Source organism: Hemitrygon akajei, chromosome 4, assembly GCF_048418815.1.
Source record: "Hemitrygon akajei chromosome 4, sHemAka1.3, whole genome shotgun sequence".
NCBI classification, from domain to species: domain Eukaryota; kingdom Metazoa; phylum Chordata; class Chondrichthyes; order Myliobatiformes; family Dasyatidae; genus Hemitrygon; species Hemitrygon akajei.
In genome coordinates, this window is record NC_133127.1 from 185,084,692 (window position 1) to 185,098,042 (window position 13,351).

The 13,351-nt window shown below is 43.1% G+C and overlaps 1 protein-coding gene across 2 annotated transcripts in view; it reads left to right on the forward strand.

Moving 5' to 3' along the window:
• Positions 1 to 9,660, forward strand: part of LOC140725983 (acetylserotonin O-methyltransferase-like) — a 50,213-nt gene extending 40,553 nt beyond the window's left edge. For both annotated transcript variants that reach the window (XM_073041888.1, XM_073041889.1), the window contains 2 exons: positions 4,486 to 4,608; positions 9,332 to 9,660. In XM_073041888.1, the coding sequence (XP_072897989.1) occupies positions 4,486 to 4,608; positions 9,332 to 9,543 (335 nt within the window). In that variant the 3' untranslated portion in view covers positions 9,544 to 9,660. The remainder of the gene's footprint in view (positions 1 to 4,485; positions 4,609 to 9,331) is intronic.
• The last annotated feature ends 3,691 nt before the right edge of the window (positions 9,661 to 13,351 follow it).

Here is a 13,351-nt window from a genome sequence, read left to right on the forward strand (position 1 = left end):
CTCTGGAAAATATTTTCTTAAAAAGTCAATGCAACCTAGAATTTATCTCATATGTGTGTCAGATTTGGGAAATGGAAGGGGAAAGACAGAGAAAGACTGAAAATGATGTTAAGGAAGAGTTGAAATTGAGTGTAAAAGTTCAGAGGTCCTGCTACAGTCACTCAGAATGTTGGTGAGGCTAGAGTTGGACTTGTGTGTTGATGGGTGAGAGGAAGGAAAGGGGCTTATTTTGTTGTTGTTTTGCTTGCTGTGTTCTGATCGGTTGCATTCTGCTGATATGGGCATGCTGTGTTGGCACCAGAATGTGTGGCGACACTGACAGGCTACCCCCAGTTTTTCTCTGTATGTTTCCATGTACATGCAATAAATACATTTGAATCTTAGAGTCATGGAAAAGTACGGCACAGATACAGGCCCTTTGGCCATCTACTCCATGTTTAATCTGCCTACTCCCATTGACCTGCGCGGGGACCATAGCCCTCCATACCCCTACCATCCATGTACCTCTCCAAACTTCTCTTAAACATTGAAATCGAGCTCGCATGCATCATGTGCGCTGGCAGCTCATTCCACACTCTCACCACCCTCTGAGTGAAGAAGTTTCCCCTCGTGTTCCCCTTAACCTTTTCACCTTTCACCCTTAACCCACGACCTCTAGTTGTAGTCCCTCCCAGCACAACCCAATCTTGAATTTTGACTTGGAGTACTGTGTTCAGTTTTGGTCATGCTGCTATAGAAAAGATGTTATTAAACTGGAAAGAGTGCAGAAAAAAATCATAAGTTAGTAAATTGGTTTATTATTGTCACACAAACTAAGGTACAGTGAGAAACTTTGTTTTGCATGCGGTCCACACAGATCATTATGATACTGTATTGAGGTCACATTGTCTTGAGGTACTGGAGTTACTGGGAAAAGTTCAACAGGCTAGGCCTCTATTAGATCTAATAGGAACTCTTTTTATTCGAAGGGAGGCAGGTATGTGGAATGAGCTGCTAGAGGAAGTGGTTGAAGAAGGTACAATAACAACTTTTAAAAGACACTTGGACAGGTAAATGGATGAGAAAGGCGAGAAGGTTCTGAGCCAAGCGCTGGCAATGGGATTAGCTTTCGTGGGGCAACACCTAACTAAAGGACCTGGTTGCATGCTGCACAACTCTATGTCTCTGTAACACTTGATTCCAGCATCCCAACATGCTGTAGTTTTAACTTGCATCAGACCACAATATCTTATCAAGAACTACCGTAGATTCCGGATTTTAAGCCGCTACTTTTTTCCCACATTTTGAACAGCTTTGAACTCTGCGGCCTTTAATACGGAGCGACTAATGCATTATTTTTTTTCATGCCGCCAAAAACATTTTGCCTCGTAACAGTAGACCAATAAAATTGATGAGTAGTTCACAGAGGTCCAATGAAATTGTACGATAAATCAAGCGCACTTTCACAATTAAATTATTGTAAATCAGTCATTTGTACTCACCCTCATCAACATGGAAAACACTCGAAGAAAAGCATTGTGCTGCCTTTATGGCAGTTATTTAGTTTATAATATTTTCGCTTAGTAATTCATTTGTTAGTTAAAGTTAGAACTGTTTTAACTATATTTGTTTTCTGTACTACATCGCGGGATGCTATGATGTCACACCCGGTTTCGCCGCGTCTTGTGGGATACCAGTTTGCGATAAACGGGAAGGAGGGGGGCGAGCGGCGGAGCGAAAACGCTGCTTTTAAGTTAAAGGCGATCAATAACTTTTCCTGGTAGGCTGCAGTATATATATATTTTTACCAGTCGTTAGGAGATATTGGAATGTTGTTCAGTAAAGAAGTATACGCAACGTATATTTAAAAGTAGCCGCGTTACAGGCACGGTTCGAAAAAAAGCATTTGCAGTATGTATTTGTTTATGTTACCATATGGATTTAATTAAAAGTTAAAAAATCCTCACGTGTAATATCTTTCTGTGTAAATATCTCATATTACAACGTGGGACACCTGCGGCCGAAAATCCGGTGCGGCCTAAAATCCGGTGCGGCCTGTACAAGTAAAAAATTGATTTTATTTCTAAAATTAGAGCCAGCGGCTTTTAATCAGGTGCGCTCTGTAGTCCGGAATCTACGGTACTTCAACAACTCTCTCAACTCTGCTTCTCAACCATCTGATTGCCAACTTGTCCCACTTCTATTTCAAACTATGATCAAAGATCAGAGTAAATTTATTATCAATGTTTGTACTGTATACAGTTCGTCACCATACCACATTTTCTTGCAGGCATTCACAGTACAACAAAGAAATGCAATAGGCTCAATGGAAAATCTACAGACAAAGACTGAGAAACAACCAGTGTGCAAAAGAAAGCAAATTGTGCAAATACAAAGAAAGCAAATAAACAAATAAATAAATAATACTGAGAACATGAGCTGTAGAGTTCAGGAAAATGAGTCCATAGGTTGTGGAATCAGTTTAGTGTTGAGGTGAGTGAAATTACCCATGCTGGTTCAGGAGCCTGATGGTTGATGTTATGATTATAAACATTTAGTTTAATTTGCTTCCTGACACCAATGGTACCAAATTGCTTAGTTAATTATACCTAGTGCTGGTAATAATGGATGAGTACAGTTGTTGATAGTCTGAGTGAATATAACCTGATGCATATTTCAAGTGGTGTCAAGTTGAGTTCTATTGTCATGTGCACAAGTACAGTGAGGTATAGGTACAAAGTTGACAACTGCATCACAGGCATGATGGGAAATCTCAGTGAAACCTGTTGAATATTGAAGGGCCTAGATAGAGTGGACATGGAGAAGATGTTTCCAATGGTGGGGGTGTCTAGTACCAGAGGGCACTGCCTCAGAATAGAAGGATACCCATTTAGTACAGAGATCAGGAGGAATTTATTTAGCCACAGCTAAATAAATTCATTGCCAAAGCAGTGGTGGTCAAGTCATTGGGTATATTTGAAGTTGAGGTTGATAGGTTCTTGATTAGTAGGGGAGTCAAAAGTTACAGGGAGAAAGGGACGCTAAATCAGCCACAGTGGAATGGCAGAGCAGATTTAGTGAATAGCCTAATTCTGCTCCTTTGTTCTATGATTTTACAGTATGTAGATTCAGACAACAGCACACAGAACCTTCTCTAAATTATGCACAAATTGTACAAGACAGCAAGAACTAGAAAAAAGAGCAAGAATGAAAAACAAGGCATTAGTGCAAAAAAAAAACACCATCAGAAACAAGTTTCTAACACGCCTCCTCTCCGTTACTCTTTAAACCATTGATGGGAGATTCAAGAGCATAAAGAACACAATAAATATAAATACATAAGATCATCTTCTATGCATGTAAATAATATATAAATGTACGTTAGCACTGCATCAGTTTCATGGTGCAATAGATGATGGGAGTTTCCTTGGTGGTCCTATGATACCTCACTGATAAATGAATGGGGGTCCTGTTTGGTAGTGGAAGAGGACTTCTAATTGATGTCACTCCCACCAGAGAGCTAGCTCTGGGAGAAATACAAAACACGAAAGCAGTGGGTATTAAGAGACCACCTGGTCCAGTCAAGCTGCCCTATGGAGATGGCTGGAGATTTACCACTAGACATTTCCTAGTGAAAATCCCAACTACCGTAACTTATTGAATCTCCTACATCTCACCATCTCCTGTTGACATGTCATCTGATGGGATAATCAAAAATGAAAAGAGAAAAAATAGCATTTTATGAAGCACTACACTACAGCACAGAAACAAGTCCTTTCCGGTCTGGGCTGAGCCAGTATTCGGCCTGCTCCCATCAACCTGCACCTGAACTGTAGCCCTCTATACCCCTCCCAACCATGCACCTATCCACTTCTCTTAAATGTTGAAATTGAGCCCACATCCACCACTTTGCTGGCAAATTGTTCCACACTCTCACTACCCTCTGTTTCCACCCCCCCCCCCACCCCACACACACAGTTTGCCCTTAGATTTTCCACATTTCATCTTTAACCTTTGACCTGTAGTTCTAATTCTGCCCAACCTCAGTGGAAAAGACCTGCTTGCATTTAGCCTATCTATACCCCTCATAATTTTGCATACCTCTATCGAACCTCCCTTCACTCTCCTACACTTCAGGGAACTAAGTCCTACCTTATTCAACCTTTCTCTATAACTCAGGACTTCAAGTCTTGGTAATATCCTTATAAATTTTCTCTGTGCTTCCATTTTTATTGATATATTACCTGTGACCAGAAACAGCACACAATTAAGGAAGCAATTAAGGAGTATTAAGGAAGAAAATACTCTGAAAAATTCTGCCATGGTGGACAAGCCAAATATGGTGATCGTGTGGACTGAGTTAACCCTTTTGGAGTCAAATGCACCAAATGTTAGCACCTTCAGAAAAGAAGGACAGACTACTGTGGAAGGTTTAAATTCTTCATTTTAATGTTTAAAATGACAGCAGACTGCTAACTTATTGCCACTCTCTCTCTCCAAATACAGGAGACTTCTTCAAAGACCCCATACCTGAAGCAGACCTTTATATTTTGGCTAGAATACTTCATGACTGGACTCAAGATAAATGTCTGGAACTGCTCACCAAAGTCAACAAAGCCTGCAAACCAGGTAGGTATACCCAGAATAAAGGGCTGTATATTTTTCTCAAATCCAGAAGAAATCAAGATCAGAAGATATCATCATCATGAGACACGTCATATGACGTCGGCAGTCACGGTCTCGTGACCATGATTGTTCTTGGCAATTTTTACTACAGAAATGGTTTGCCATTGCCTTCTTCTAGGCAGTGTCTTTACAAGACAAGTGACGCCAGCCATTATCAATAGTCCAGAAGATTGTCTACCAGATGTCAGTAGTCGCATAACCAGGATTTGTGAAAAGCTCCAGCTGCTCTTATGGCCATCCACTACCTGTTCCCTTGGCTTCATGTGATCCTGATAGGGGGAGCCCAGCAGGTGCTAGACCTTGCCCAAGGGTGACCTGCAGGCTAGCAGAGGGAAGGAGCATCTTACATCTTCTTTGGTAGAGATGTATCTCCACACTGCCACTCAAGACAAAGGAGCAGAATTAATCCATTCAGCCCATCAAATCTGCTCTGCCATTCCATCATGGCTGACTTAGTATTCCTCTCAACCCCATTACCCTGCCTCCTCCCCTTAACATTTGAAACCCTTACTGGTGAAGTGCCTATCAGCCGCCACATTAATATACCCAGTGACTGGGCCTCCACAGCTCTGTGGCCATGAATTCCACACCACTCTCTAGTTAAAGAAATTCCTCCTCACCTCTCTTCCAAAGGGACATGATTAATTCTGAGGATGTGCCCTCTGTCCTAGACTCACCCACTATTGGAAGCATTCTCTTTACATCTACAAAACACGAAGCACAAAAGGTGCTGGAGAAACTCAGCAGGTCAAGCTGTATCTCTGGTGGCATCAGCTGGTCTTTGGGGTGAGAGGGCTGAGTTCGAATCCAGCCAGCTCCCTTGCACGCTAGCAGCTCGACCTCATTAAAAAGAATAACCTGGAGAGGGATGGGCTCCACCAGGTTTCAGATGCCCCAAGACACGCCGTACGATGAGCAATCACTTAAAAAGATCGGTGCAAAAAGCTTGGCATGACGGTGCCTCGATGACTCCCGACGATAGGAGTTAAGGGCACGCACACACTAGTGAGACCTAGAAGGTGATAGGTGAATCCAGGTGAGGAGCGGTGTAATAGGCAGATGAGGGCAGATGAGCCAGAGCTCGGAGGTGACAGGTGGAAGTGGCACCAGGCTGTAGATGATGGAATATGTTAGGAGAAGGTGGTAGAGCATCGATTAAGCAGAAAGAAGTGGGGAGGGGAACTGGTGGGAGGAGTGTAATGGACGGATAGAGATGGATGGGGTGGGGAAAGGGAGAAAGATAATTTAATGGGGGACAGATGGACCAGGTTGAGAGATAAAGGAACACAACAGGCTGAAAGGGACAGGAGAACAGTTATCAGAAGTTTGACTCTATTGTGTCTCCATGGAGCCAAAGAGAATTAGTTCCATAATTCATTGGAGGATAATTAAGCAGGATCCCAGGGATGGGGATGGGGGTAAAGATAGGGCGATATTAAATGACTGAAAGTACAGCCTCGAAACAGCTGATGATCCAGAGACATGGGTTCAAATCAGTAGATGGGAAAATTAATTTCTGTTAATTAAATATTAGGATTAACAAGTTCAGCTGTTTCTACTGGTGCCAGTAGGGGGAGGGCCAATGCTGCTGCTGCTGCTGCTTGTGAATGGGAAGAGTGGAGGAGGGCTTTGGGGTTCTGATGTTTCTATCATTCATTCTATGGGGTTGCTGGTTTCATGGATGTCTGTGAAGAGTAAGGATTTCAGGTTGTTTACTGTATATATTCTCTGATATTAAATTGACTATTTGGGCCATTTGTAGGAAGGAAAGAGGGTGGTACAGTGCTGCAGCGGGCATTGCTGCTTTGTCGCATCTCCAGGAATCCAGGTTCAATCCCGACCGTGGGTCTGTCTGTGTGGAATTTGCCAATCCTCTCTATGACTCTCTCCCCCACCCAGGTGCTCTGGTTTGCTCCCACATCCTATTAATGTGCTGGAAGATTAGTTTGCCCTCCTCCCATCAGGGAAAAGGCTACGTATCAACCACATCAGGTCCAGCACACTCGAAAACTGTTACCTTCTCCAAGCAGTGAGGCTGATCAACACCTCCACCCACTAACCCAACCCTCCACACTACTTTATCTTTTCCTGTCAGTCTCTCTATGTACAGATTATCCTGTGCCTCGTGTCAATTTATGGACATATAATCAATTAATGCATAAAGCTGTCTTACATATTTATATTTATTGTGTTTATTTACTATTGTGTTCTTTATCTTATTGGATTGGATCTGGAGTAACAATTAATTCATTCTCCTTTATACCTGTGTACTAGAAAGGACATTACACAATCTTGAATTTTGACTTTTGGGTTAGTTTCTCCTTAGTGTAAACATCTAAAGAATCAAATGGGGTGTGGAGACATTGCAAAAGGTACAGAAGTGGTTTACCGGGATGCTGCCTGGATTAAGGGCTACGAGATATAAAGCGAGATTGGACAAGCACTGAGTGTTTTATGTCATGGAGTCTGACCACTAACCGAGTGATCCGTGGAGCCCAGGCTGGGAAATCCTGCAAGTCGGAGTCTGAGAGGAGACCTGACGGAAGATCATAAATTTATTGGTGGCACAGATAAGGGAAACAGTCAAACTTCTTTTTCCAAGTGTAGAAATATCACATAATAGCGTACGTGTATTTAAACCGAGGGAGGAAAGGTTTAAAGGAGATGTGAGGGCCAAGATTTTTTACACAGGGAGTGGTAGGTGCCTGGAATGTGCGGTCAAAGATCGTGGTCAGACATGGTAGGTGCATTTAAGAGGCAGTCAGACACACAAATATGTAGAAAATGAAAGGATATGGATCACGTATAGTAGTAGAGATCCAGTTTTATTTTGGTGTCCTATTCGACACAGGCATCATGGGTTGAGTGGCCTGTTTCTGTGCTGTACTAATCTATGTTCTATGGGATTGATGCACAAGTGAGCTGGGATCATTCAAAGGAGAGATGGAATAGAACTGATGGGATTATTCTGCTAAGAAGTAAGAGAGAGCACAATGGGCTGAATGGCCTCCAATGTAATGATATTTGACTTTGCTGACCATAAAACTCCTAGATTTTCAGAAAAGGGCAAGCCTAGTTCACAATGAATTTGAGCATGGGAAAATCTTTATCAATGTGACATCGATAAGCATTGTGAAACGATACAGTATGCCACTGGGGGAAGAATTAAAGATGTCCATTAAGTCATAAAGTCATAGATCACTATTGTAACAGGCCCTTCGGCCCTTCTAGTCTGTACTGAACTGTTATTCTGCTTCATCCCATCGACCTGCACCTGGACCATAGCCCTCCATAATCTTTTTTTCCATGTACTTAACAAACATTTTTACATATTACACTGAATATTAACCGCATTCACCAGTTCCACTGGCAACTCACACTACCCTCTGAGTGAAGAAGTTTACCCTCTACTCTTGCTACTATTTCTTATGTTCTTATTTCACATTTTACCCTTAATCTATGATCTCCAGTTCTAATCTCACTCAATCTCAGTGGAAAAAGCCTGCTTGCATTTACCCAATCTATAGCCTTCCAGAGGAGATTTATGAGAATGATCCCAGGAATTAAAGGGTTAAAGGAACATTTGATGTATCTGGGCCTGTACTTGCTGACATTTAGAAGAATGAGGAATAGATCTTATTGAAACCTATCAAATTTTGAAAGACCTAGATAGAGTCGATGTGGAAAAAATGCTTCCTACAGTTGAGGAGTCTAGGATCAGAGGGCACAACCTCAGAATAGAGGGACATCCCATTCATAAAGAAACGAGGAGGAATTTCTTTAGTCAGAGGGGGTGGTGAAACTGTGGAATTCATTGCCACTGGTGGCTGTGAAAGCCAAGTCATTGGGTATATTTAAAGCAGAGGTTGATAGGTTTTTGATTAATAAGGGTGTCAAAGGTTACATGGAGAAAGCAGGAGAATGGGTTTGAGAACTACATATACCTGTCTGGACACGACCCCCCCTGCTGACTGCTCCTGTGGCTCCTCCCACTGACCGTGGCTCCTCCCACAGACCCCGGTATAAAGGCGATTGGAGCCTGGGCCCTGCCCTCAGTCTCCAGGATGTAGTATGGTGGTCAATTGCTGCTTGTTCTTTCTTCCAGCCAATAAAAGCCTATATCTCGCCTCATGTCTCGGAGAGCTATTGATGGTGCATCAAGGTGTAGCACTTGTTCTGATTACAAGGATAAGTACCAGGAAGGAGATCAGTGGAGATGGACGAATGGACAAGGGAGTCCATTGTCCATGGGAGAATAGACAAGTAGAAAGTAGGGGAAAGTGAAAGATGTGCTTGGGGGTGGGATCCTGCTGGAGATGGTGGAAGTTATGGAGTATTATGTGTCTGAAGTGGAGACTAGTGTGGTGGTAGGTGAAGACAAGAGGAACCCTATCCCTGGGGGGGGGGGCGGTGTGGTGGGAGGATGTGGTAAGAGTTGACGTATATGAAAGATGCAGCTGAGAGCAGTGTTGATGGTGGAGGAAAAGACAGAGATTGAGAAAGGGGATAGAGGTGTCTGAAAAGGACCAGATAAATTTGACGACAGGGCTGAAGTTGGAGGCTATGTCTTACGGTTTTATAATTCTATGTTGGCCTTGCTTGTGCTGCTTGCTTCCTGCTTTAACAAGAAAGCTAATCTCCCCTGTGCTTTCCTGCTTTGAATTAGGTAGCGGAGTGCTGGTGATTGAAGCCTTATTGAATGAGGATCGGAGTGGTCCCATCACCCCTCAGCTGTACTCCCTCAATATGCTGGTACAGACGGAGGGCAAGGAACGAACGGCCTCAGAGTATGCCAGCCTTCTGGAGTCTGCCGGATTCAAGGATGTGCAAGTCCAAAGGACGGGGAGAATTTATGATGCCATCCTGGGAAGAAAGTAAACTGTTATGTCTACTTGTCGCCATTTGGAGACATGTTTATTGAAAAGGATCATTCTGAAGGACCAGTAATATCTGTGGAGATGTCCACTGACAAGGTGTACACTGAAAATAAAATTCTTCTTCATGCCTACCACCTAATATGGCTGATACAAGGGGGCATAATTTTAAGGTGATAGGAGGGAAGTATAAGACCATAAGGCCATAATATTTAGGAGCAGAAGTAGGCCATTCGGCCCATCGAGTCTACTCTGCCATTCAATCATGGGCTGATCCACTTCATCCAGTCATTCCCACTCCCCTGTTTTCACCCCATACCCTTTGATGCCCTGGCTAACCAAGTATAGGGAGGGATGTCAGAGGTAAGTTCTTTACACAGAGTGGGTATGTGGGAAGACCTGCCGGGGGTGATGGTAGAAGCAGATACATTAGGAGCATTTAAGAGATTCTCCGAGAGGGTCATGGATGACAGAAAAATAGAGGGCTATATGAGAGAGAATCAATAAATTGATCCTTGAGAGTAGGTTTAATAGGTCTACACAACATCGTGGTCTGATGGCCTGTACTGGGCTGTGCTGTATTATGTTTTATGTTCTCTGGTGGTTGTCTATCATATCTGACAATGACAGGAACCTGTTCGGGAGTTTTTAAAGTGGAAAAACCATTACACTGGGGCAGTTTCACTCTCTCGACCTCAGAAGTCTGGGCCCAGTGGTATGAACAAGCGTCACAAGCTGAGGTCTTCCTAGGCTGCGGTGAATGACCATGACATCTTCTGTGCCCCATCATACCCTTCACTCTCCATGGAGCATTGCCGAACTGCCTTCCTAGCCATTGGGCCTCACCGTAGATCTCATCCGCCCAGTCCACCAGAGCGGACTTCGCCTGCTGGGACAGGTATGTCCCTACCTCACCGGGGTGTGAGGCCGCCAGCTACCCTCACCTGGTTTAGACCACCTGTCAAAGCGGTGTACCGAGGTGTGGCCAATGTCATATGCAAACAGCTGCTGGGAGCCACAGGTGAGAGCTGAGTGCCCGGTGGGGGCCAGAAGGTGAGTGAACTGCCCCAGAACGGACATGCCTAACCCCTTCACCAGACTTGCTTCCTGTGTACACCCCTTATATGCTCTAATATACTAATCATAATTTTGCTGAACATATGTCCACAAAGATATTTGTGGAATAATTTCTTCCATAGTTCTACTGGAGATCCAGCAGGTCTTTATGAAACTTAGAGTCACAGAATGATAGAAGTATACAGCATGGAAACAGGCTCTTCTGCTCACTCATCCATTTTGACCATTTTTTTAAAATAGCATTTTCCTTTATTTGGCCCATATGCTGTACATCTATTCCTTTCCTATCCACGTACCAGCTCAAATTCTTTTTAAACATTATTATTTGATCTGCCTCTACCACTCCTTCAACAGCTCATTCCAAATACCCAGCATGAACTTGCTCTTCCGATCTCCTTCAAATTTTTCCCCTCACTTTCATAAAACCATAAAACATAGGAGCAGAATTAAGCCATTTGGCCCATCGAGTCTGCTGCACAATTCAATCATGGCTGATCCATTATCCTTCTCAAACCCATTCTCCTGCCTTCCCCAGGAAGCCCTGAAGTCCTTACTAATCAAGATTCTAGCAATCTCCAACTTAAATATTGAAGATTTAAATATCGGTGCAGCTCGAACGGCTGGAAGGGCCCACTCTGTGTTGTATCTCAATAAAATAAAATAAAATATACTCAGTGACTTGGCCTCCACAGCCGCCTATGACAATGAATTCCACAGATTCACCAACTGCATAAAGAAATTCTTCCTCATTACTGACCCAAATGGATACTCCTGTATTTTGAAACTGCGTCCTCTGGTTGTAGACTCACTCACTATAAGGAACATCCTACATATGTCCACTCTATCCAGATTTTTCAATATTTGATAGGTTTCAATGAGATCCCCCTGCGGCTCTTCTAAACCCCAGCGAGAACCAGGTTCAGAGCCATCAAACACTCATCACACTTTAACCCTTTCATTCCCAAAATAATTTTCGTGAACCTCCTCTAGACCCTCTCCAATACCAGCACAGCTTTTCATGGCTGAGGGTCCCAAAATTGCTCGCAGTACTCCAAATGCAGTCTGACCAATGCTATAAAGCCTCAGAATTACGTCCTTGCTCTTATATTCTAGTCCACTCAAAATGAAAGCTAACATTGCATTCGCCTTCCCTGTCATCTATTCCACCTACAAGTTAAACTTCAGGGAATCCTGCACAAGGGCTCCGAAGCCCCTTTGCACCTCTGATTTTTGAGTTTTCTTCCCATGTAGAAAGGTTCAGTCACTCGGCGTTCAAGATGAGATAGTAAATTGGATTAGACATTGGCTTTGTGGGAGAAGCCAGAGAGTGGTAGGAAATGGTTGCCTCTCTGACTGGAGGCCCATGAGTTTATGGAGTGCTGCGGTGATTGGTGTCTGTTGTTTGTCGTCTATATCAATGATTTGAATGATAATGTGGTTAACTGGATCAGCAAATTTGCAGATGTCACTAAAATTGGGGGGTGCAGTGGACAGTGAAGAAGACTACTACGGCTTGAAGTGGAATCGGGATCAGCTGGAAAAATGGCAGATGGAATTTAATGCAAACAAGAGCGAGGTGTTGCTCTTTGATAGGCCCAACCAGGGTGCGTCTTACACAGTGAATGGTAGGGCACTGAGGAGTGTGGTAGAACAAAGAGATCTGGGAATACAGGTCCATAATTCATCGGAAGTGTTTTCACAGGTCGATAGGATCATAAAGAAAGCTTTTGGCACTTTGGCCTTCATAAATCAATACAGGACATGGGAAGTTGAAGTTGTACAAGATATTGCTGAGGCCTAATTTGGAATATTATGTGCAGTTCTGGTGACCTATCTACAGGAAAGATGTAAATAATTTTGAAAGAGTACAGAGAAAATTTACAAGAATTTTGCCAGGTCTGGAGGAGCTAAAATATATGGAAAGATTGTATAGGTTAGGACATTAGTCCTTAGAATGTAGAACATTGAGAAGAGATTTAATACAGGTATACAAAATTATGAGGGGTATAGATAGGGCCAGCTGGTGGTACTTCAAGTCAGCACTGGACTTCAAGACAGATGGTGTTGAGTTCAAACCCAACCCGGGCATAACCTGGGCAGCAGCAGTATCTGCAGAGAAGAAAGGCCTGGCAGTGTACTTCTGTGTCTTGCCATGAAAACCCTAGAGCTCACAAAGAGTTGGACTCGACTTAATGACTGAACAACAATAATTAGATACGTTAGTTGCAAATCAGACTTTTTCCACTGAGGTTGTGTGGGACTAAACTAGATATCATAGGCTAAGGATGAAAGATGAGGGGGAACATGAGGGGGATCTTCTTTACTCAGAGAGTCGTGAGAGTGTGGAATGAGCCGCCAACACAAGTGGTGCATCGAGCTTGATTTAAACGTTTAAGAGAAGTTTGGATAGGTATATGGATGGTAGGGGTATGGAGGGCTATGGTCCTGGTACTGGTCAATGGGAGTAAACAGTTTAAATTGCTTGGCATGGAGTGAATGGGCCGAAGGGCCGGTTTCTGTGCTGTACTCTTCTATGACACTACAACTCTATATACTACCCAGAGGTTAATTTTCATGTGGGCATTCACAGTAGATGCAAAAAATACATCAGTATCAATGAAAAACTCCACACAAGCAAAGACTAACAAACAACCATTGTGCAAATACAAAATAAATAAATAAATAAAACCAAGAACACGAGTTGAAGAGGTTGTGGATTCAGTTCAGAGTTGAGG